The sequence below is a fragment of the Gadus chalcogrammus genome, chromosome 17 (assembly GCF_026213295.1).
Source record: "Gadus chalcogrammus isolate NIFS_2021 chromosome 17, NIFS_Gcha_1.0, whole genome shotgun sequence".
Taxonomy (NCBI): Eukaryota; Metazoa; Chordata; class Actinopteri; order Gadiformes; family Gadidae; genus Gadus; species Gadus chalcogrammus.
In genome coordinates, this window is record NC_079428.1 from 7,585,741 (window position 1) to 7,612,369 (window position 26,629).

General features: G+C 46.2%; 1 protein-coding gene across 2 annotated transcripts in view; it reads right to left on the reverse strand.

Moving 5' to 3' along the window:
* LOC130370325 (actin-binding LIM protein 2-like) overlaps nucleotides 1–23,865 on the reverse strand; it is a 62,657-nt gene extending 38,792 nt beyond the window's left edge. Inside the window, exons 1-5 of one of the 2 annotated variants that reach the window (XM_056576060.1) lie at nucleotides 23,131–23,865; nucleotides 15,085–15,291; nucleotides 5,099–5,282; nucleotides 1,988–2,100; nucleotides 141–267 (exon numbers count right to left, since the gene is read on the reverse strand). In XM_056576060.1, the coding sequence (XP_056432035.1) occupies nucleotides 141–267; nucleotides 1,988–2,100; nucleotides 5,099–5,282; nucleotides 15,085–15,291; nucleotides 23,131–23,146 (647 nt within the window). In that variant the 5' untranslated portion in view covers nucleotides 23,147–23,865. The remainder of the gene's footprint in view (nucleotides 1–140; nucleotides 268–1,987; nucleotides 2,101–5,098; nucleotides 5,283–15,084; nucleotides 15,292–23,130) is intronic. The other variant, XM_056576061.1, reaches the window with a different exon arrangement.
* Between the last annotated feature and the right edge of the window lie 2,764 nt (nucleotides 23,866–26,629).

Below are 26,629 nucleotides of genomic sequence, written 5' to 3' on the forward strand. Positions count from 1 at the left end.
ACGGATGTATGGATGCACTAACTCACTAATGAAAGAAAGAAATGAAGAAAGAAAAATCTGGCAACCCGTTTCTAAAGAACAGCCACTCACTACTGTATCATCAGGAGTATTATGGGATGGATTGGGGGCGGTCCACTCACTTGCTGATGTACTCTGCATTGAGCACCTTGCTGCACACCTTGCACTTGAAGCAGCCCAGGTGCCAGTGTTTGTCCAGCGCCACCAGGGACTGCTCGTTCTTAAAGTCCTTCCCACAGCCACAGCAGTCTGGGGGCGAAAGGGGCGCAGGTGAACGGAGGTAGGGGAGAGAGAGAGGTATACATGTAGGAAGAGAGGCAGATATAGATGGAGTTAGAAGGGAGAGAGAGAGGTATACGTACAGGAAGAGAGGCAGATATAGATGGAGTTAGAAGGGGGAGAGAGAGGTATACATGTAGGAAGAGAGGCAGATATAGATGGAGTTAGAAGGGAGAGAGAGAGGTATACGTACAGGAAGAGAGGCAGATATAGATGGAGTTAGAAGGGAGAGAGAGAGGTATACGTACAGGAAGAGAGGCAGATATAGACGGAGGTAGGGGAGAGAGAGAGAGAGAGGTATACATATAGGAAGAGAGGCAGATATAGATGGAGTTAGAAGGGAGAGAGAGGAAGAGGGGATGAAGAGAGGTACAAATGAATGGAGATAGAAGAGAGAGAGTGAGAGGGGATAAAGAGAGGTACAAATGAATGGAGATAGAAGAGAGAGAGGTAGAGGGGATAAAGAGAGGTACAGATGAATGGAGATAGAAGAGAGAGAGAGTGAGAGGGGAGAAAGAGAGAGAGAGATGAATGGAGATAGAAGAGAGAGAGTGAGAGGGGATAAAGAGAGGTACCGATGAATTGAGAGAGGAGAGAGAGGGACAGGGGATAAAGAGAGGTACAGATGAATGGAGAGAGGAGAGAGAGGGACAGGGGATAAAGAGAGAGAGAGAACAATGGAAAGGAAAGAGAGAGAGAGGAAAATATAGAGCGGTAGAAATGGATTGAGAGAAAAGAGAGGGGTTGAGAGAGATGAACAGAGAGAGAGACAAGAGAGAAAAGAGAGAGGGACAGAGAAAGATAGAGAGTGAAGAGAGAAGAGAGGGAACAGGAGAGAGGTCATTGAAATGTCTCCCAGAGTGGAAACAAAGCGGGAATTGTTACAAAACGAGGATGAGAAAACAGAGAGAGAGAAAGTGACACAAAGGAAAACTTTATTAACACCAGAGACACCCACAAATGGACAATTCCACAGAAACAGAAGGAGAAAGGAGAAAGGAGGAAGCGGAACAAAAGCGTGGGAAAGGAAGAGCGAGAAAGGGAGAGAGAGCGAGAGCGAGAGAGTGAGAGTGAGAGTGAGAGAGAGAGAGAGAGAGAGAGAGAGAGAGAGAAAGAGAGAGAGAGAGAGAGAGAGAATGTCAAAGGTCAGACCTCTAGACAAAGGAAGATTTGGAAGGGGGAGAGAGAGAGAGAGAGAGAGAGAGAGAGAGAGAGAGAGAGAGAGAGAGAGAGAGAGAGAGAGAGAGAGAGAGAGAGAGAGAGAGAGAGAATGGGAGACAGAGAGAGCAGGAGACACAGAGAGAGAACAGGAGAGAGAGAGAGAGAGAGAGAGAGAGAGAGAGAGAGAGAGAATGGGAGAGAGTGAGAATGGGAGACAGAGAGAGAGAGAACGGGAGATAGAGAGAACAGGAGACACAGAGAGAGAACAGGAGACAGAGAGAGAGAGAGAGAGAGACAGAGAGACAGAGAGAGAACAGGAGACAGAGAGAGAGAGACAGAGAGACAGAGAGACAGAGAGACAGAGAGAGAGAGAGAGACAGAGAGACAGAGAGACAGAGAGACAGAGAGACAGAGAGACAGAGAGACAGAGAGACAGAGAGAGAGAGAGAGAGAGAGAGGAGAGAGAGAGAGAGAGAGAGAGAGAGAGAGAGTTTGTGAGAATGGGAGACAGAGAGGCATAAGGACTGACTGTGGACAGCCTGGATGGGTGCAGGGCTGTTGGGGGCCAGAGGCTGGGTACACTGCTGGCAGATACACTCCTTGCCGTTGAACGTCACTCTGTCTCCAGCTGGGAAGGGCTGTCTGCAGGGGGGAGGGACGGAGGGAGCGTGGGAGGGAGGAAAGGACAGAAGGAACGAAGGAGGGAAAGAAGGAGAGAAGGAGAAAAGGGAGGGAGGTAGGAAAGAAGCAAGGGGAAGAAGGGAGGAAAGAAAGAAAGGAAACCAGACAGAAAGAGAAAGAAGGACAATGCCAACAGGGTGAGAGATGGAGAGAAGGCAGTGAGGTACTATCGTGTACTGGTCTTTGTGTCTGACCTTTAGGAGATCGTTTGAGTGTGTCTCAGTAGACACCTCCACGTCACCAACATTGTTTAGGTGTGCAGCCTTTTAAAACTATACACCTTTAAACGTAACCCCTTTCATTTTTTTAATTTTTTTGAGAAAAAGGCAGGAGAATCACATTGTGATGACTACAGTGAAAGAAGTAACATAAAGCTGGATGTTCGACATAATAGCCATACATTTGTGTTATGAATAATACATTGGTTTTACTTAAAGGACATAGAGTATTATTAGGGCATTCTGCCACATCGTCTAAGTGGAGACAGAGCTGTAAATAAGTGCTAGACTAAGAGGTCAATCATGCATCCATTAGACAAACTCAAGATGGACAAATTACAAAGCTGAGAAATAGATATAGACTATATATCAGAAGACTGATAGGCCATTGATGAATTATTCATGCTACATAAAGGGCATCCCCTGCTTCTGAGAGACTTACACGCACACACAAACAAAACACAGAGGCAAGCACACACACACACACACACACACACACACACACACACACACACACACACACACACACACACACACACACACACACACACACACACACACACACACACACACACACACACAGATGTCAAGGGGTAATCTAACCCCATTCTTGTAATACGTTAAGTGGCCGAAATGAGTGACCATACACATCTCATCTTGCCCAGATACCCAGACACACACAAACACACATACATACGCACACACAAAAAAAGGAAATACACTGGATAGAAATTTGGTGAGAACCAGTGGACTGCGCCTTATTTGCGTCTTTTCCTATTTATAACTCCCTTGTGAATATCTTGGTAACAATATCATTTAATTGACATCCTTTATCATTATGAAATCAGTACTTTGACGATTAATACAAAAAAGATACCACATTGTACATACGATAGATTAACCGCTAATGAGAACAACTTCTATCTTCAGCTGTTCACACAGACACACACAAGCCCTGCAAAGATCACACAAGCTCCCAACCTTCTGCCAAGTGAGCGTGATTCCCTGATCTACCACAAATTACTAAACAGAAACCTGTGAAAGGGTGTTTTTGTCTATTTTTTAGCCACGGATCGGCGAGGCCAGATGGTTCGATGCATGGCGTCTGTGTGATAATACGCCCTATTCTCTCTCTCCATCTCCCTCTGGTTCTCCCCACCCTTTCCGCGGTGAAGCGGTGAGCCACGGGTTCTGCTTGAGGAGACGACGCTCGCGGGACGAGAGTCGTGTGATCGTTCGGAAACCTCGATAGAAGGTAAAGGGGGGATACAGTCGTGACTCGAGCGTGGGAAAAGTGGCGCAGTGAGGCCGTCGTCTCTGCATCCACGGGAGTGGATGGGAAGTAGGCAGAGATCGGAAAGCTGAAGCAGAGCAAAAGGTTTGCCACTTTGCTAACACATGCAGCTTTTAACTAGCAGCGACCAATAAATAACAATCATATGTAAATGTAGAAATGTACACTTACGTGCAAAAGTTTGGGGTCCCTTACATATGTCCTTATTTTTTAAAGAAAAGCACAGTTTTTTTCAGTGAAGATAATTTATCAGAGATACAGTCTAGACATTGTTAATGTGGTAAATGACTATTCAAGCTGGAAACGGCAGATTTTTTATGGAATATCTACTTAGGTGTACAGAGGGCCATTACCAGCACCCATCACTCCTGTGTTCTAATGGTACATTAGCTGTGTTCGAAATCGTTCCCTATCATGGATGTAGTGCACTAAATAGGGTGCACGCCATTTTCTAGGGTGTTCGAATTCTCAGTGTTCCACTATATAGGGCACTATATAGTGGACTTAAAATAGGGTACATACGATGTTCCCTACATGTTACTCCCGTATACCACAATGCAATGCGGTTGTATTTTTCCAAGGGAGAAGAAGAAGCCGAATAACCGCGAAAACGAATACATTTAATGATGGAGTCTCCGGCTTTCGTTTAGAAATGTCAACAATTTATTTGGGATTTAACATAGAATATTAAATATTCAAAATTAATTAAACAAGGAAATGTAACATTCAACATCAATACAACCTCCAGCTTTTTGAGTGCCCGGTTTGTTTACTTGATGTGGGCGCATCTGTCTGCGTCACACAAATACCCGGCGCATTTACTGACGCAAATTACGTTTAGAAATGTTCAGCGTAGTGTCCGAATTCTCGTTCCCTATTCCCTATATAGTGCACTATATCATGTACACTATATAGGGAATAGGGAACGAGTGTATAGGGAACGATTTCGAACACAGCTATTGTTTAGCTGATCGTGTTAAAATGCTAATTGATGATTAGAAAAACCTTGTGCAATAATTAGCACAGCTGAAAAGTGTTGAATAAAAATGTAAGTTTTCATGGAAAACATGAAATTGTCTTTGTGACACCAAACTTTTGAACGGTAGCGTATGCATTGGCTGAACAAAAATCGTGTTGAGCCCCCCCCCCCCCCCCCCCCAACAGCCCCCCAGTGAACACAAACCAGTAGACACACACACACAAATAGCCCTTCCTTCCTAGCCCTTCTGAACACACAAACCAACGAGCAATCCACACGTCTGAGGTCACAGAGTCGGAGTGCACATCCATTATCACAACCTCACAGTTTATTGACATACGAGTCATCACTATCGTAGCGATCCTCCCGCCCTATTCCCCGGATCCCGGCGGACTTCCATGACCACCCTCCACCACCACCAACCCCCCCCCCCCCCCCCCATCGGTCCCACCCCTGGGTAACCCTTACTTGCAGGTGGCACAGACGAAGCAGCGGGGGTGGTAGGTCTTGCCCAGTGCGGACACCACCTCCCCCTCGATGAACTCCTGGCAGCTGAAGCAGCGCGTGCCGTACAGCCGCTGGTAGTCCAGGGTGCAGATGTAGTCGCCCTGACGCACGAAGAAGCCACCGAGGGCCAGGTCTGAGCCACACACTGGAGGGGGAGAGGGAGGTGGGGGAGGAGAGCGAGGAGGGGGAGGGAAGGGATCATTTGAGGAGAAGAGGGGATGATTGGGGAAGACAGAGAGAAGGAAAGAGAGAATTTGATTAGTTTGATAAACATTGATTGGGAGCAATAAGCAGTCCATTATTTCGACTAGTTATTTATACACCAACTAACTAGACGGTGAATGCTAAATGCAATTGACAACATGCTGTCTCTATCTTCTCTTGTAAGGTTTCCTTGTAAGAATTCCTCTATATGAAAACACACACACACACACGTAGTGACAAAAAAATGTTGTTGACAATGGAACCAGTTTGACACATGCATCTTTCACCTTAATACTCTGGTGTGTGTGTGTGTGTGTGTGTGTGTGTGTCTGTCTGTGTCTGTGTGTGTGTGTGTGTGTGTGTGTGTGTGTGTGTGTGTGTGTGTGTGTGTGTGTGTGTGTGTGTGTGTGTGTGTGTGTGTGTGTGTGTGTGTGTGTGTGTGTGTGTATGTGTGTGTGTTGCCTGACCTTTATTAACACATAACAGATCAGTGCAGCCAGAAGCTCCATAAATGTTCTGTTTTTGTCTTGTTTCCATGCACACATCCCACAAACTCTCTTTCTCTCTCTCTCTCCCTCTATCTCTCTCTCTAGAATACACAGACAGTATAATAATACAGTCGGCACACAAAACTTAGTTATGTTTGCATTGCAGGTGGCTGCACACACGCACAAACATACACAAACACACACAAACACACACACATAAACACACACACACACATACACACACACGGGTTATCCAACCAGGGTTTCCATAGCCATGTCATCACACCTTGCTGGTGAACCCTGCACGAACAACAGCCATAAAAACATGAAAACACAAAATGCTACATCCGTTACACTCTATAAAGCACTGTAAACATCACTGTGTTCTCCCCTCCCTCCCTCCCTCCCTCCCTCCCTCCCTCCCTCCCGCCCTCCCTCCCCTATTCTATATGGTTTTACGATGCAGGACTGGAGCAGGTCACCACTTTGTTGTATGACCGTATCCTGATGCTATGTGCTGATATCTATATAGTGGTGTGTTGCAAGTAAAGGCACTGCCTCCATACAGTGGTGCATCACAAGTGTCGTTAAAATGTCAAATTCCATACGCTAACTAAACACTCTGAATGACCATTTCTTCGAGGCGATGAAAATCTTTAATTAATTTCTTTAAGATTCATGCCATTAAGGAGCAGGTATAGGGCTAAGGACATCTTGCTCAAGGATCATGTAGACATGTAGTGATTCAGGAGCTGTCTCTGAATCACACTCACTCCTATGCGTGTTACACAACTCACAGTTGGCAACAACTTTCGACATCTGGAGAACAAATGTGAGATTTGGCGCTTTTTGTAAAAGTTCTAAATCTTCACATATCGTCAGCAGGACTATACGTCTTTAACGTTAGCGGTCGGACAACCGGAAAATGATGAAGCGATGATGCAGAATTCTCATCTACATGCACCCAAAGGCAACGCACAAACCACTTGTGAGACTAAGCCGAGTCTTGTCTTAAATGATGCATTTGGTTTGCAGAAAATGACCATATCGGTACACACTGATGTTACACAGTGATGTTGACCCCTAGCCTTAAGTTTCTGGGTTCAAACCCGAATGCCCCACTGAATCAAACACTGAGTTCAACTAGTGGTGAGGGTGTTCGACTCCCAGCCCAAAGGATCGATCCACAATGTCTGCCGTTGTTTGAATCAAGTACATTCAACTCTGCCTCGACCTTTAAACATGACCGTTGTGTACCCCCAAAGCACCCTGTTTTGTTGTAAACCCCTTCGACGGATGTGATAAAAAACACCTTTTTCAACGTTGACACAACTTTTTCCCTGCTTATTTAATGGACTTTCTCGCTTTCCCTCGCTTTTATCAGTTTCTCCCACGGTTGGACGGCGCATTAAAAACACCACAGTACAATGGAAGCCTGCCGAGTGTTTTTCTCCCCCCACCGGAAACTGATGACATATTTTCCAGTGGAGCAGTTCTCTCATTGGTTGGTGCGGGGCGTGGCACGGTGCCAATGGGCTTCCACATTACCCGCTTCAGGTGGCTCCTGGTTGGATGTGGCTGAGGCCATGAGCTCATGCTCTGGTGGTGGTGGTGCTGTGGAACATGTCCAAAGGCCCCGATGGAAAAGGGTGGGAGATGGAGAGGTTGAGACAGACTACGACTGATCCTATTCAGTTTGGCATTGTTGCTGCATTGTGCAAAGCTTGATCATGCGGACATAAAAACACACACACACACACACACACACACACACACATGGACATACACACACACACACACACACACACACACATAGCCGCACACACAAACACACACATTCAGACACACACACACACAAACACACAAACACCAAAAACTCACACACCCACAAACACACACAGACACACACCTAAAACCGCAACCGCAACCACAACCACACACACACACACACACAAACACAGGCACACACTCAAACCCACACACACACAAATACAGACAACCACACACACACACACACACACACACACACACAACACACACACACATACACACCGGAACCCACATGTCTTTTACAAGGCAACGAGATCAAATTGCCTATTTTGCACAGAATATGGGGTGGGTCCCAGGCCAAAAGTTGCTCCACCACGGGTGGTGAGTCACAGAAAAACAAATGTTAGGAACCCCCCCTCGCCGCCCCTGTCCAATAGGGACGGAGGATGAGGTGGGGATGCTGGATGGATTCTGTGGTCCGGGGGAAGCCATTGAGTGAGAGTAGTGGCGATCCGGTACCAGCTGTGTGTCCCGCGGGGGCCTCGGGGGACGATAGAGAGGGACCGCCGTGCTGTGATTCACCGAGGTCCCCATACAGAGTGACACACTCATACCCCCATAGCCGGACGGAAGTGAAATGACTTTAAGATTTATTTCCCGTCCCCCACCAATCCCTCTTTCACTTACACAATCGCTCCGTAATTTTGCTCACTCACTCTCTCACACAATTTCATGATGGCTTGCTCACTCACTCACTCACTCACTCACTCACTCACTCACTCACTCACTCACTCAGTGAACTACTCACTCAAAAGCTCTCACACACTTACACCCAAACAAAGTGAAAGCAAACACAATCAAACTGGCTGGTAAAAACATAATTATCATAAAAGCTTCTGTGACCGTGACAACGGCAGGGCGTTTGATTGTGTGTGTGTAGGGGGGGGGGTTATTATGCACCTGGAGGCTATCAAGGCTGTGATTTAGCTAATCCTTTTTGCTAGCTAGCTCTTAAGGGGAGCGTGACTATGTTCCCCGGGTCCTATGTTCCCCGGGTCCTATGTTCCCCTCTTTGTATGAGACTGGGGAACATAGGACCCGGGGAACATAGGACCCGGGGAACATAGGGTTGACCCCGCTCTGAAGCTCTATAGCAAACAATGCTTAAAGGGTGGTATGATCCTTCTTCCTTCAAGGACGCTAATGCTAAAAACAAAGACAGGGAGTAAGCTAAAAGGAGCTAACTCTCAAAATACCACTAAAAACAAAGGCCCTTTGGTCAATTACACTTCCTGCTTTTCTTTCTAGAACAAACGACAGTCTGGTACTTGCATACCTTACATGCTAGTATGCCAGACCACAAGATGAATTCATGAATTAGCATTGAATGTTGGGCAAACTCTCAAAAGTGGATACCAGGGGGAAAGGGGTTTAAAAAAGCATTGAGGCTTGGTCTTAAAATGTGAACATAATCTTGTTGAAAGACATGAGCACTTGGAACTTGTTCCTTCAAATTCAATTAAGGTGACATTGTAGCTGGATTTATATGAAGTTTATGTTGAAACATGGTCACACAGAGAACACCTAATTTTAGCCTCGCATTTCACAATATTGGCTCAAATTAGAAAGAATTCTAGAAAGCCAATCACAGGTTACAGGCAGAACATGTTTTAAGAGAGGCAGACAGACTAACAGACGTAAACACACTCCCTTTAATCCAAGAGCATTACACCTATCATGTCCAATTATGTGTGTCCCTGGAAAGATCAGGTTAGGTATGGGTGACTGCTCGCCTCAGGCTGTAACATCTTCTCGAAAGTTTTGTGTTCCCTCCCATCTAACTGTAATTAGAGGAGTCTTTCTGTCTGTCTGTCTGTCTGGCCTTCAGTCGTTTTCTCGACAACACAATCATGCGATCGACTTCCCACTTGGCGGGTGGGTTGATGCTGAGCACCCCAGGAAGTGTGGTGTCGAGTGCAAGCTCTTGAGATCTACGGGACACATTTATTAGTAGTGTGTGACTACAGCTAGAAGTACACACTGTGTAGAGTACTGAGAGGAGTCCCTTATTGGCTGTCGCACCGCAGAACGGCATGCTGGGTACAGCTCGTTCTCCATCGTTCGCCACAGAACATCCAACAACTGATGACGAGAGACAGACTGGACATGGTACATTGTCTTCCATTTGGTTTCGCTGAACTCAAATGTTTCAAACCTCAGCTATTTTACTCTCACAGGGAAGGCTGTTGTTCCCGGGAATAGCATCCCGGGAATAGATGGTCCCTAATAGCTTAACAGCCCGGGACAAAATAGCGAGCTGTTAACATAGCAATGACAGAAGCCAGTTAAATATTTCATGTTCGCTATGAAGTTGAATACTATCTAAATAATATGGAATGAGTCTCTCTTAATGTATGTTTGTATGTATGTCTCTACTTTGATTTCCTCAACAACCATTCATCCAGTCAGAGAAAGTTGCACGCAGCAATACCGGAGGCCTAGCCATCTGCCTGTTACAGTTAATACCAATTAGATTCACTTCTGGTAACACACAGAGGAATCAGCCTGTAACACACAGAGGAATCAGCCTGTAACACACAGAGGAATCAGCCTGTAACACACAGAGGAATCAGCCTGTAACACACAGAGGAGTCAGCCTGTAACACACACAGTAATCAGCCTGTAACACAGAGGAATCAGCCTGTAACACACAGAGGTGTCAGCATGTAACACACAGAGGAATCAGCCTGTAACACACAGAGGAATCAGCCTGTAACACACAGAGTTGTCAGCATGTAACACACAGAGGAATCAGCCTGTAACACACAGAGGAATCAGCCTGTAACACACAGAGGAATCAGCCTGGTAACACACAGAGGAAACAGCCTGTAACACACAGAGGAATCAGCCTGGTATTCTGTTGGTAGTTCTGCTGTTCTTCAACGCTGATTATTTGACAAATGAACCTTCACGTGTGCTGGCATGGGGGGGTTGTGCACGGTGCCATGCCGTAATTCCGACGCCTCATTGTTCCGACGTCTCAATGGTCCGAAATATTTCCCATTAGATCGACATGCCACTATGCCGACGGTTCAATGTTCCGAAAACGGAACCCATTGGTCCGAAGGTCCGTTCGTCCGACTTTTCAAAAAGGAGGCGCATTAGGCCGACGGTTCAATATGCCGAATAGGCCAAGGCGCAATTCCACATGTGTTATTATGTATATAAAATATTTCGGACCATTGAGACGTCGGAACAATGAGTTGTCGGAATTACGGGCAGGCCCCTTGTGCACGACCCGAGACCTGCCTGGATTATGGATAACATCTTGGCCCAGGACATGAAGAACTGGATCCAGAAGGGCAATGCATTAGAGGAATGTGAAAGTGCACATACGTGTGCACGTGTTCAATAGGTTTCTCACAAGCATCAACAAAGGAATGCATCTGAGGAAGTAGAACGTTTTATATTCAGATTAAATTGATGGCTAAATAGTCCCGGTGGAATCAAACTCCTAACTCTTGCAGCATTAATATCAAACACTACCAACTTAGCTGGACAGAAACAGAGCTATAGGAAGTAGGATAAGCTATAGTTAAATACAATTCCATGTGTGTGTGTGTGCTTGCGTGCGTGCGTGCATGCGTGTGTGTTAGTATCTGTCTGTGTGGGGTGTTGCTATGACCTTGAGTAGCCGTAAGCCTGCTGCCATCGATTCGTAAAGTAGTGGACTAGGCCTTGAGAAACCCAGAGCCATACAATCTGAAGGTCTGACACGAGGAACAGGCCTCCCCTGGGACACACCCTGCGCTCTGCCCCACAATGCTCAAATAACAGCTAATTTACACACACACACACACACACACACACACACACACACACACACACACACACACACACACACACACACACACACACACACACACACACACACACACACACACACACACACACACACACACACACACACACACCCCCCCCCCCCCCCCCCCCCCACACACACACGGCACGTCCCCACCATCCGCAATTACGTCGTCTTCAGGACCGGTTCCAAGAAGGCCCGACCGGCAACACCCAGCTCAGAACATTACAACCAGCTGTTATCAGTCCAACTCCTACCTTTGTCTCCCTTTCTCCCACTCTCTCCCCCTAAAGAGGGGTGTGTGAAGGGGGGGGTGGTCTCACTTAATGAGACCACTTCCAGGAAGGAAGCCATCTTAACCCAGTTAACAATGGTGCGGGTGGCAGAGGAGGCTAAATGGCATTGGGTAAGGTTGTTCTGTTCTGTTATGGGGTAGTCTGAATTTGTGTTGTTTTTTAGCTCACAGGTGAAGTTGTTGTGGTCAATGGACAAAGCGCGGACTAAAGTAACATTTGCATGTATTTATTTGAAAATGTGGCACATCGGCGATGTTTACCGTCACATATGAAGGGATTTGAAGTAAACGAATCAAAGCTAATTAAAGTCTGTGAGTGAGTCTGCTGCCTGAGTCATTGAATTTCTATACATGGGAGTGATGTACGATTCCCACAGCGCGAGTATTATTGTAACGGAGAGGCAGAACAGCACTGCTCATTGTGCAGACAAACTCTAGCTAGCATCGCTGTGCGCTGAGAACACTTCCAGAGCGAGGGTGTGTCCGGGGGGTTTTGTGTTTGGATCTACTTGTGTGTTATTGGCAGCTGAGTATTCCCTTGTTATGCGAGAAATGCTATTGAGGTGATGCGATGTGTCCGCTGTAAAAAGCGCTAACAGCCTTGGGTCAGACTTTGGCTAGCTCGGTGCCTTGACTCCCCCGGGAGGTCTGGACAGAGGCAGATACGTGGTGTGCATTTCCGCGACTAAACAAAACACACTTCCTTGACGACACAGCTGGGTGCTGATAGCCGCTGAAGTGAAAAACGTCAATTAGCGTTGGCAAAGCAGTCCCAAACATTTCACAGCGCTAAGTGCGTCAGTCTGGCACTCGTTGGGGTGCATCAAGGAAAAGTATGCTTCAAATAGTAGATGAAAGCCAGAATATTAAATCAGAAATTGTGAGCAGATCAAACTGTTTCTGCTGCTCACGTCAAACCGATGCAAGATGTCTGTCAAAAACTGCAAGTAGACATTTAAATACTTCCTAGAAGTAGAGGAATATGTCTTCTTTGATGGCATTGCTATCTATTTGTTTTTTATTATTATTAGTTATTATTTTGGCCTTAGGCTGTGACTGGTGTTAATCAGCCAATAAATACAAATTTGATCCCCTTTGCACTGTCCCTGCTTATCAGACAAGTTTACAAAGTGCTAAGGCTAATAATACACTGGCTAGCTCCCAGGCTAGCTGAAACCGACACTAATCCAGACACAGGAGGTGCACAAATGTTTTTTTCTAGCTCAATTTGGAAAGAGACTGATGGCTCCGATACCAAGGTGCTAACTAGACAGGGATGTAATCTAGATATTATCTGTATGTCGCTTTGCATGTACATACATCGCAAAATGTGGCATTTACTGCCTAACTGAACCTGCCAATGCGTTTGCTGTTTGACAAACTTAATCCGACAGCAAACTATTTATTTTATCCCCGCACCCATCCGGATATTCCAGTCTGTCAACAACCTGAATACTTGAATCGGGTTGCAGTTGGCTACGGAATAGCTTGATTAGTGTGCCGTTTTTCTCTCTGTGTGTTTGTGTTTGTGAATGTGTGCCAAGTCAAGTTTAGCTGTACTGCCCTTTATTACAATTACAGCCTCCAAAGGGCCCCTTGGCTCCACAAAACAATATAAATAAAGTTTATGTGGGGAAAAGCAAACCGAGAGACGGCTTACATAAGAAGGTTCCCCCTTCTTACTGGGGAGGGTGGGAGACGTGTCTAAAGAATAAGACGTTTAAATAATTGCAACAATTTGAATTAAGTTGAATTCAACAAGACAAGTTAAGGGAACACTGTGACAATAAACAATTAAACCTTCAACTTCCCTCTATACCTTTGTATAAGCGTCTAGCATCCTCTCTCTCTCTCTCTCTCTCTCTCGCTCTCTCTCTCGCTTTCTCCTTAGACTAGACTTGAATGTGGGGTGCAGACTTGGCAAACATGCTGCGTATTACTGTCTGTACCTCAGCCTTTACGGCGGGCAGCGAGGCAGAGAGAGGCAGACTCCAGATGGAGAGTTAGAGGTGGTATGTGGACACTCCCATCTGACCTATGGAAACTTTTTTTTTTCGAAACTGTAAACTGGCTGCCCAGGAGTGTGCACAGATGCGTGTGCGTGCGACACCCCCTGCACACACACATTCACACATGAACACAGTGCACGTGTTCATGCGTGAACGCGTGTGTGTGTGTAGGGGTGTCGTCTGATGGTAGAAACAACATGGTATTTATATGCCTTCTTGGGTGCCGAGCATGCAAGCGTCTTGCTCAATATAAGAATTGGAGTCTCATCAATACAATAAAACCTTTGAGTGTTCAGTTAAAAATGAAAGGGACAAGGCATGAATGTATTTTTAATGCTTTAATGCTGCTACTTATTTTTTACTTATTTTTACTTATTTCTCCTTCATTTATTTACTTTATCTTGTATTGTTGCTGCTTTGTGGCTGTTAAGGAACCAAGCCTGATCATTTTAATCTTTGTGTACTTGTACAACAAGATGTAATAAAAGTAATTCAGATTCAGATTCAGATTCTAATGAATAAATAAATGATATTGTTTATTGTTTTCTTTATATTGGCCATCCCGAGACCCCTTGGGCCCTCTGTGGAGACCCCCAGTTTATGCCACTGATCTAGATAAACATGAATATATCATATTCTTGTCTGCATCAGGGAGCCGGTTGACAAGGGTGGGGCTGACAGAGGGGGGGGGCGATGTGGTGGGGCTGCATTGCTGATGTAAGAAGAAACGCAATAGACTCCGGAGGGAAGCTGCTCGACATTGTGGAGCGACCTCGCCCGTTGCCTAGCAACCGTAGCGCCGTGTTGATCAACAACAACAGCGGTGGCGGCGACGGACACGAGGCTAGTGGTGAAATGCTTGAATGCAGACACACACACACACACACACACACACATACATACATACATACTCGTACAACATACACAGCCCATAAAAATGTGACACCTGCATCTACCCATCGCAAACACGCACACACACACACAGACACACACACACACACACAGAAACAATGACTCACGCGCACACACACACACACACACACACACACACACAGACACACACACCCAGGAACGGGATTTGAAGATCTTTGGAGGAAACACATCAACTCTTCACTATGAGGTCAAGCCAAAGCTTCAATCCAAAGCTTCTGGCGATGAAGGAGCAGCCAGGGTAGGGCATCTTGATCAAGGATGCCTACAGGTGGACTCAGACATCGGAGTCCACCCCAGCCTCTTTCGGCTGGGAGTCAAACCACACAGCCCTAACCGCTGCCGTACTGTCCTTATGACCTGCGTCAGAGAGGGGCCCGCTGAGGTACCTTTACAGACGAAGCACTTGATGTGGAAGTGTTTGTTCTGCACGCGCAGCACCTCGCCCTTGCACGGCTTGCCACAGTTCTGACAGGGGATGGGGCCTCCTCCCGTGCGACCTCCACCTGCACCTCCCCCTCCTCCTGCTCCACCTTGGGCTCCTTGCTTGGGCTTTGGCTGCTCCAGAGGGCTGTGGACAGCCTGCTGCTGTAACACTGTGGAGGGGGGGGGACAAAGGGACAGAGAGGGAGAGAGAGTTGTTAGATCACAGGTCAGTCCACGTCGCATACATAATTCAGAGCCGTATCTTCACCAGCCAACACACACAAACATGCGTAAAAAAAAACACACTCAAGGGAGTGTAAGACTTGTGTTTGTGTGTTTGTGTGAGATTGTGGGTGTATGTGTTTCTGACGCAGTTGCAATCAAACAAAAACAAAGCAGTTGTGATCGTGACGGAGCGTGGGCTGGAGGGTGTGGCGCACAATGTTGTGTTCGATTTCGTCTTCCGACAGAGGAGAAATATCCTACGCCAACGGCAGTGTTTTCTGTGACCATCTGCGATGAAACAGATCAAGGGGAGGCAGATCATCATCGCCTCCAGATCACCGTGACAACCACTCAGGCAAAACACAAACGGAACACGCTGAACTGCTTTACGATATATCGAACATCCCTGCTCTTGTTATGAGACTACTAAGTTCTGCCTTACTTTGAAACACTTCAAAACAATTTTTGTAATTTTTTATTGACATGTTTATTTAAAAAATACTAATTCAAAACGAAGACGATAAACCATTAATCGACTAATAATTTATGCAATTAATACCAGTTCTTCCAACCACATGTTTAGCCATGGCAACGACATGAATTTTGACAGGTGACCGTCCAACCAAGTCTGGACTTTCTCAAAGAGAGAGAACAGCTTTGCTTTCTCGAAGAGACGATGAGAGAAACCAAAGAAAGAAAGAAAGAAAGAAAGAAAGAGAGAGCGAGAGCAGAACAAGAGAGAGAGCTTTGACAATTGACATAAATTGCCAATAAAGCCCTTTGCCATTCATTTAATTGAGAGAAAGTAAAAGAGAGAGAGAGAGTGAGAGAATTTAGCAGGTAGGGAATACTCTTTAATGATGATTCAGTCTATGTGAAGGAAGCCTGTGTTTTCTGGTCTTATCCCCACCAGCCATAGTTTGCTGCTCTCTCTCTTACCCTTGTCCTTCCTCTTTCTCTCAAGCCTTTCATCCTCTAAAGCTCTGTCCATCCCTCCACCACCACTTAGAGAATTGAACAGTCCCTGGACCACATGTTTGTGAAATTCATTCTCCAGCAGGACTCAACCTAGTTCACCTAATGACTAGTGACGTAGCGAGAGCTCCTTCAACGATGGTCTCCTCCGCAGAGAGGAAGAGAGAGCGGAAATGAATGTGTGTCCTCAGGCCTGTGTTAATTGCTACAGGGAGATCCCTGTGATTTACACGCCAGCAGAAGTAACACATTATCTTCACAGCTTTTATAGATCTCACCCAGTATGGGGAAAACAGTGGTTATCTATTGATAAAGAAGGCGCGTGTTCGTGAGTACGCTGGCTATACACTACATCCATACCTGAACTCACTATGCTAGTTGCCCCAGCATCTGGTTGGACTGCGATGCATTAGACTGCCAGGCCTAACTGTATCCAATCTCATTATATACTCATTATATGATATGCTATGATGTGGCATGATTTGCTATGATGATGATAATGATGAATAATGATTCATCTGGGCCATAGTGTTTGCAAGACAATCCCACACACAAAACTGGACCCAGACTTTAGACTTTAGTTTGTATTGCCCGTCCCGATATCTTTTGATGCTAATGCTCGCAACTCATCCTAGAGATACATGTGGTCAAGCTGGCTCATAAAGACTGGGATTCAGGAGAGAGGCTAAAACAATAGTGTGGGGTGAAGCTGACTGAAACCACATGATGAGGAGAAGATGAGAAGGACAGAGAGATCAGAGCTGGGAGGGAGAAGATTAGAGAGAGAGAGAGAGAGAGAGAGAGAGAGAGAGAGAGAGAGAGAGAGAGAGAGAGAGAGAGAGAGAGAGGCTACTAGACGCTTACACAAAGTATAGAGAGAAGAGGAAGAAGAAGACAAGGCGATCAGATAAATAGGTGTGAGAGTGGATAAGAGCAGGAGAGCTGAAGAGAGAGAGAGAGTGAGGGAATGATTGTGACAAAGATGGAGAGAGAAAGCACGAGAGAAAGTATAAGTGTGTGTGTGTGTGTGTGTGTGTGTGTGTGTGTGTGTGTGTGTGTGTGTGTGTGTGTGTGTGTGTGTAGTGCGCGGGGGGGGGGGGTCCCATACATTGCATAGCTGCTGACATGTGCACCTGTCATAGGGATCCCGTATCCCCCCAACTTCATGTTAGAAAAACAAATGCACCGCAACGCAAAAAAGGGGGCGGGGCCCCGGAGGAGCCATCAAACCCTATTGGCACAGAAGACGACTTCTCCCCCCTCCCTCCCTCCCCCTTTTCGTCCCCCTCCACCCCGACAGGACTCAGCTGTCCGTATCGTCAGTCAGCCGCACTCGTGTCTGTCTCCGGCGCCCACCGCCATTGCCGCCGCTGTCGCCGGTGATGATGTCGTTGTTGCTCAAAGGTCACAGCAGAGTGCGTGCAGTTTCCTTCCCACACAGGGTTTATTTTGGTCACCACCCGTACATTAAATACCAGAGGGGGACACTGGAACGGGAATGAAATGCTGGTGTAGAGTGCAGATAGAGCCTGTATGAAAGCACACTTAAGAGTGAGGCTAGGGTATGCAAAGGGGGCACATAGTTGGTGATGGGTCGGGGCGACATAGCTCAGGAGCGGGTCGAGCGGGTTGACTGGTACCCGGAAGGTTTCTGGTTCGATCCCCGGCTCCTCCTAGCTGAGTGTCGAGGTGTCCCTGAGTGAGGCGGCTCACCCCGACTGCTGCTGGCGAGCTGGCTGTCGCCCTGCGTGGTCATCTTCGCCGTCGGTGTGTGAATGTGTGAATGAACGGTTGTAAGTCGCTTTGAATAAAAGCATCAAAAAATCCCCTGAATGAAATATAAAATGTAAATGATGTGTAGGGCGCACAACACACAACGCGCCGTTCAGAAAGCAGAACAAACAAATCGGAGGGTTCTGAACCGCGTGGCCGAAAACATGGTGGTTATTTGCATATTTTAAGGAGGTTGTTGTATGATGTCTTTGTCTGTGACAGATTTTCTCTGTGATACGCAATCAGCCTTCACAATCATGTCCTTTATCTGCAGCCTGCACTCCGTTCCTCTGCTTGTTACACGTGGAAGGTGAGGTTCAATGAGTGGCACGCGACCCGTGCCTCCGGGAATCACACTCTGGCCCCTAGAGGTGCCAGTGTGAATCACAGGGGATCGGCGGGAAGGTTCCAGAAATAGAGAGCAGAAGTATGACAACAATTTGGGGAGAGAGTTTACTTCCCTTCATTTACCCCATGCTAACCGATATCCACTTTTATGCAAATAATACAGAACTTCATAAGGCGCTGATATATTTAAAGGGGTACAGTACTCAAAAAAGGTTGGCAACTACATGAAGGAAGTCAATCGTCGGTTACTTCTTTTCCAACTAGCATACCAACTGACACAGCAAGAACATAAAGGCAACCGTATCGTGAGAGAGACAGTCCCATAAGTAACCTCTCCTGGCACCCCTGGACTAAAAATAAGCGCTCCTTAACCCTGACAGGGATTCCACAGGCCACTGCCACATTCCAGCTGTGAAGCATGCTCATGGGCCCTTTGACGGGGGCCAGGAGATAATAACGATCAGGTTTCCCCACGACAATGCTTCTTTCGGTTGAGTACCCACTACCAAACCTCAAGGAAGTTCAATTTAAATGCTATGTTCAAAGTTAGGGTTAGGGTTAGGTTAATTGAAATCAAATGTATATTCCTGTTTCTCCAAATTAAATCGGAAAGACCGCTTGAATTGACACTATTTTACCTTTTTTCTCAGAGGATTTGATCAACTTTTAATGTAGCTTGGGAACTTCAGAGCATTTAAAATGAAATAGCCATGCCAATTAAAATTGCCCCTTGCCATTCGGATTCTGCAGTATAGGCACCCCCTCAAGCCCTAGCTGGTGCTTTCAGGGGGGAGAACTACAAGTGCTTTGTCCACAGTCCTGCTGTCACGCGAGGCTAATGTGCGGCTAATGAGCCCACCATTCCTGTTAGTCTTTCCATTAGGTGTTGTATAAGGGTATTGTGCTGCTCTTAACCCTTGAACCTCATCAAAACACACTCTACCTTATCTCACACTCTCTTAAGACCTAGGAAATACAACGCAAAAGGGGAAGGGCTAGAGGTGTATGGCGAAAACAGAGAGAAGGAGAGGTCTGGGCTCAATGTATTATCCAAAAAGATGTCAAATGTTTCAGTGACATTGAATCATTTACCTGCTGTCCCAACAAGTCCCTGAAAAAGCAGTTTTCTGCTTCTGTTATGGGATGTCGGGAAAACTTTGGGAGGGGCTACTTACAACCTGAGGGCCAAAGAGCTGTGGACCTCTCACCTAGTTTGGGTGTGTGTGTGTGGGGGGGGGGGGGGGGGGTGGTCATCATCGTCTATACATTGACCTCAGTGGACGACATGACACAATGGAAGCTTGTGGAAGAGCCAGGGTTACATTTTCCAAAGTTTAAACAGTTCTCTTCCGAAAGACAGGGACGGAAAAGCAGAAGGGGAATTTCTGGTGAAATCCACGTTGGAATGTTGTGGCATCTTGCACAAGGATGCCTTTAGGTAAACTGCGGATGTTGGGGTTCAAACCCGACACCTTAAGCCACTATTATCCTTTGTTTTGGGGGCCCCCTCATGTCCTTTAATCTCTTTCTGTGGCTAAAATGTATCGATCCCTGTAGTTTGGTCACAATCGACTCAATCGACTTAAACTTCCCTCAAGCTAGCTTGAGGGATTGCGATGTTTTATTTTCTTCTCCTGGAGGTGGAAACCCAGCCAGTAGAATTACCCTTGAATTCCACATGGTCCTGCAACACGCATCGATGGAATGTCTGTCATTTTCCCGGGACTGAGTGGTATTTACTTAGGAATGACAGGCGGAGACAAATCAGCATTTGTACATACATTCTCGTCCCATCTTCTTCCTCTAGCTCTGATTAGAGCATAGCTTGGGAAATAGTTCCATTACTCGCTTGAGAGCAAATAACAGAGATGTTGACAGAATATTCATAAGGGATGTGGCATGCTAACAAAGCAGCCGACATTATATCATCTGATGAGAGCGGAGGAGAGGAGAGCATAGGACAGCAGAGGATAGGAGAAGGGAAAGGGAGAAGAGGAGAGTTGGAGAAGAGGGCAAAGGATAGCAGAGATGAACAGAAAAGTGAAGAGGAGACGAGGAGAAGAGCAGAGGAGAGGAGAGATGAGGTGAGAGAAGAAATTAGAGGAGCATAGACAATGCAGAGAATAACAGGATAGGAAAGGGAAAATTAAAAAAGAGGGAGAGAAAAAACGTAGAGGAACTCTACACCTGCCTGAGAGCAGCTGTGCTGTATAATGCCCTCGGGGTCATGTGACCGCTCCTCGACAGACAATATGACATAGCAATAACCACAACATGTCAATATAAAGCTACCATAGTCCTTTGTGTTGACAGTCTAATGTGTGATTTTAAACATGACGGAAAACCACCATGACACCATGATTTATAGAACAGCATCTTCATGAGAGGTGGATGGAGATCGATTTCTACCACACGTGTTTGAAGAACCTAATTCCATTGGGCTTCCAAACAGCAACAATGTGACATAAATTCCTTGGATGGCAGTTATTGGGCCGGGAAGGCGAGGACAGTGTCCAACACCCTGGGGTACGCCAGAGGGGATTCAACACCTCAGGAATACCGAGGCCAGCCTACCTGCTCCTCTGCAGTACCCCCAAAACATCACTGTTGTCTCATGACCATGTTACCATTAGGCTTAGGCTAGAAGCGAATGTATACCTCTTTGCCACAACCCTTTTCTGCAGTTTTTGTGTGTTTAATAGTAAACAGAGTGTTTCCAGTGCTGATGTTCTGGAAAATACTGATGTTCTTGCTAAAACCCAACTGTTTTGTATCCTCTATATGGCACAGACAAAGTGCTTTTCATCCTAGAGTTAGGACACAATATGTTAGCTAGACTAAAAAAATGCTTGCTACTCCCTTCTCGGGGTACTAGGAGTCTGAAAGGATAGCACTAGCTGCTTCTACACTCTGCCTGTGATTGCCACGCCTGGCTACCGCATTGTAATAATACACGCCCATGACAACACACGCTGTCAGTTAGTGTCTAAATATAGCTCACATTGCACATTTTTACGGTACATACCGCTCATAACAGGCCACACACAGAGTAACGACAATATTAGCTAAAAGCAGAACAAGGTTTCTTCAAGGACTTCTGTCGCCCTGTTCTTCTTCAAACGTTTCTATCTGTCTGTCTCTCTATTTGACTTCAAGGCAGACTGGCAGATAGGCAGACTGGACAGAAGCCAGTTTGAAGAGGGTCGGCATTGAACATGTAGCCAACCGTTACACCATAACCCTAGGAATATGCTGCCCTTGCAGGAGACCCAAGTCTTGCGGAGAGACTGTGTGTGTTTAAACACATGTGCAGACGCGACTTAAGCGTGTCATTCTAAATTCTTCTGTCTACATACCCCGGGGAATATAACCACGCAGAACTGGATAAACATTGACATGTGTCGCTGTGTGTTCCACACCTAAAAACCAGAATCCCAGTTAATATGACCTCGTATTTCAGGTCTTCCAGGCTTCTTAAAGCACACATAATGTGGACCTAAGGTAGGGACCTACACTGTAAATTGTTAACAGTTTACCTTTTAACTTGCCTCGTGAGGACTTGACTATGGAGAATAGTCCTAGGGGGTTGGCCGGTGTGTTTATTGGGGAAACCAGTACCAAACCAGTACCAAACCAGTACCATGGCTGCTAGGGAATGTAGAATTGAATGAAGAGGGGGTCGTTGGTTGCATGCTACCACATACACACATACACAATCACACCAAACACAGATACAGACGCATACACACAAACACACCACATACACAGTCACACACACACACACACACACACACACAGACCCACACACACGCACACATAGTCACACACACACACGCATGTAGGTTATACATACTATTGCATTCCATCACTGACACATTTAAAGAGCTCCTGTAACTGAAATACACACACACGCACGCGCACACACAAACAGACACACACCGATTTAGAGAAGCAGGATGTTACAAACACCGATAACCAACAAAGTATCCAATAGCGGGCTATTTTCCTCCCCATAGGCCCGCCACCCTGGCGTCTTGTCCGGGGTGGGGAGCCCAACTGGCCCGGCCTCTATGGTGTCAGGGATCTGGGCAGGGGTCCCAAACAACAGCCTTGTTGCCAGGGGGGTGTCGTGCACGGGTTTTCGGGCAAACCGGACGATATTGGGAAAGCACTCTGGGCCCAGGCTGTTAGAGGCACACCGCTGAGAATTCTGGGTAATATAATGTTGCCCCATTATTTTTACAGCTTGTCATTTGGGAATTTCACTGACAGTGATACAAACATGTACGTACACATGCACACATGCTCACTCACATACTCACTCTCTCACACACACACACACACACACACACACACACACACACACACACACACACACACACACACACACACACACACACACACACACACACACACAAACACACACGGTGTTTATAAGTGTCAGGTCGATAGTGAGAAGCATCCATTCACAGGGGGGGGGCTGTGAATGGATACAATGAGGCATGAGTCGTCATAAATCACACGAAATCTTCCAATAGCGTAATGAACAACAAGTAGGATAGGATATGAATAGCCTGCATAGTCATTCAACAGTGTGCGTGTGCGCGTGTGCGTGTGTGTGTGTGTTTGGTGTTTGTCTGTGTGTATATGTATGTGTCTGGCAGTAAACACCTTCCTAAAGCATTTACCTTTTTCCTCCGGCATGGTAAATTCGAGTCTGATCCTCGTCCGTAGCCAAACGTGTATCCTCGTTTTTTATAAGGGCGGATAAAAAACAATATAGTGAAATCCCCGAAGTGTTCGGTCAGTGTGAACGTACGGCGACCGAGGAGCGTGTAGTCGCGCGCTGCTGCTGCTGCTGCGGCACGGAGAGCAACACGAGTTTCACTGTCCGGTATGACCGGCAGGGGATACAGACCTCAGCTCACATTCGGTACTCCGCTCTCTCGCTCTCTCGCTCTCTCCCTCTATGCCTCGCTGGCCCTCTCCCTCACTCTCTCACCCTCTCTCTCTCGCTCTCTCATGCTCCCTCTCTCTCCGTCTCTCTCTCTCTCTCTCTGAAGGTATGTCGGTGCTATCTTTTTTTATATTAATAGAAGCTTCTGGAGCTTCAAAAAGGGATGACGCCACATTTGGGAAATCTGTCGCACACACACTGACCGTCCTTTGCCGCAATCAGCGTCTCTTATCAGGCATGACCGGTGGCGTCTCCCCCGGCATGGATATCCGCCCCCTCCTCCAAGTTAAATTTAGGCACCCAATCTGCTGTTTTACTATTAGAACCTGGCCTGTTGTATTCGGCCAATTACTCTGCCATGACGTCAGCAGCTTTTTAGGTGCCCTAAAATCCGCCTCAAACTTCAATTGTCTGTAATGTTTTAAAGTGCATTAGACGTGGGGAGGTTCACATTGCACCTGTGTCTCATTGTCAATAGATAGACATGGAAAGTTCCTTCTGACTTTTTTATATCAGATCCAAAATATTTTAATCTTTAATATTTTCCTAAAAGAATGTCATCAGAGGCAAACATGCCGAACAACAACGAATGATGGGGGGGAAAAGATGTTGAGTGAGGTTTGATAAGCCTCGATTGAGGCCCTCTGGGGGGGCAGACTGTTCAGACACACTGCAGAGAACTCTGGGAAGAAGAAGGCTGCCCCATTGTTTTTACAGATGGTCATTTGGGAATCTACAAACCTGTACTTACCCATGCATACAAGCTCACTCACACACACAGACACACACACCAACTCATGCAAAATGTATCAATTCAATAAGGAATTTAACATGGGAACTATTCTGTTCTTATACTTTTTCTCTGTGGTTCTTTCCTTATTCCTTTCGATAAATCAACGTTAAATTGCTTGTAAAATAGGTTCTGAACTATCCGTCCATCCCACATTACTTTTCTTCGATCATGCATCCATTGGAATTCAGAATAAACTAAAGACCCTGTTGATATGCAACGCCCTATAAGGCATTGGGAGAGACCTCGTCCCCCGCTGATTTGCCTTGGCTGTTTCAGCCCCAGCCCTTTGGGACCCTCTGGAATCATCTTCCCTGAAACTTTGAACCCTTTTAAGCCGCTTCTAAAAAAAAACCTCTTTATAGGCAAGCCTTTCTATAGATCTCCATCCCTCTTATCTTTTGGCTGGTTTTAGTTTGGTCTGTTTCTCATTGTGCTGTGGTTTTATATTGTAATACATTTACTGTTTGTGTGTGTTTGTGTGTTTGTGTTTGTGTGTGTGTGTGTGTGTGTGTGTGTGTGTGTGTGTGTGTGTGTGTGCGTGTATTAAGTATGTGTGTTAAGCACCATGTTAATGTGCGTTTTATATATATATATATATATATATATATATATAAATAAAGTTACACCCACAAACAAACAAAGCATGGCCATGCCTGTGTGAGAGAATTGCAATTGGGTTGTGCACGTTGTGGGCGTGTGCACGATGAGGGCGTGTGCACGATGAGAGCGTGTGCCCGTTGTGGGCGTGTGCCCGTCGTGGGTGTGTGCACGTTGAGGGTGTGTGTGCACACTGAGGGTGTGTGCACGTTGTGGGTGTGTGCACGAGAACCAAAGAATGCATTACGCACTTATTCACCCTTTGAACCTGACCAACAGCAAGTTAAACTCCTGCTTGCACACAACTCTTATCTAACTCTCTCACTCTCTCACCCCCCACACATATACTCACACAACAACATGTGATGATGTAATTTCCCATTAGGCCTCTGCATGTTTAAAAGAGTGTAACATTGAATATGTGTTGTGAATCAAGCTGGGCTCTTCATCCGGCCGCTGATCGGATTGGTGTTGTGATCGATGTACAGGGAAGTGGGTTGAGGAAGATAGCCTCCAGGACCTCTTGTCTATCAATGTTCATGTCTATACCTGGAATATATAACCCCACAAAAAAAAACGTTGATTTTTCAGTTTTTCCACTAGTGTCAGGAAAACCTATTGGTTATAATGGGGATTATGTTTACTAGACTCTTGCAATTTCAAATAAATTATTTCAAATCCTCACTCCAGTCTCTAAAGGCAACCACACACACAAAAACACAAAAAACATGCTTTCAATATTCAGAAATGTGGAAATGTCAGAAAAAGACATGACAATCATACCTGTATTAACACAAAAAAATGGCCACTGTATAAGAACTACCGCATGTATGCCTACCATGAGCAAACCCTGTGGTACAGACAGTACAGACACCCCGGCCCATTGGACTAGAACAGCACAGCATGCAGCAATTATTCCTTCAGTAGTGTGTGAGGTCACCTGAGGGTAATGGTGATATTGTTGGGAATGTCCCCACAAAAACAATGAAATATTGTTTTGTGGGCAGGCTGAACCAGGAACATTCATTAGGCCCCGAGCCAGCCGCTCCAACACAACGACGAGCACAAATGAAGACCTGAATGAGGACGTGCCACCGAAGCGCCAACATCACATACAACTTTAGTGTCTCAGTGCACTGTGTGTATGTGTGCATATGTGTATCTGCGCGTGTGTGTGTGTGTGTGTGTGTGTGTGTGTGTGTGTGTGTGTGTGTGTGTGTGTGTGTGTGTGTGTGTGTCTGTGTGTGTGTGTGTGTGTGTGTGTGTGTGTGTGTGTGTGTGTGTGTGTGTGTGTGTGTGTGTGTGTGTGTGTGTATTCGCGTGTGTGTGTGTGTGTGTGTGTGTGTGTGCATGTGTGTGTGCGTGTGTAGGGGCCTGTGTTGTAGCTGATCCTGCACCAATCTGCAGAAGAGAGAACAAGAACATAGTCGTGGGAAACAGAAACAGTATTACAGCCAATTCTGCACCAGTGACTGCTTCACCTCCCACATTTAATTGCTAACACACTAGACCTTCCGCGCTGTCTGCATGTCTGTCTGTATGCCAGTATTCCAGTATGTCTGTCTGTATGCATGCCTTTCTGTCTCTCTGCCTGGCTGTTTCTTTGTCTGCATCTCTGTCTATCTGCCTGTCTGGCTTTATTTTCCCCACTGATCGGCCTGGCATTTCCAGACAGATGCATGGACGTTGCACATGATTTAATTACATCCCCAGAGAGAGAGAGATACGGAGAGAGAGATGGGGGAGAGAGAGAAAGGGAGTGCATGACACAGAGAGGAGTGGGGTGCAGTCTGCCATCACACTCCTATGATCTCGGAGCAGGTGTTGCAGCAAGTGCCCT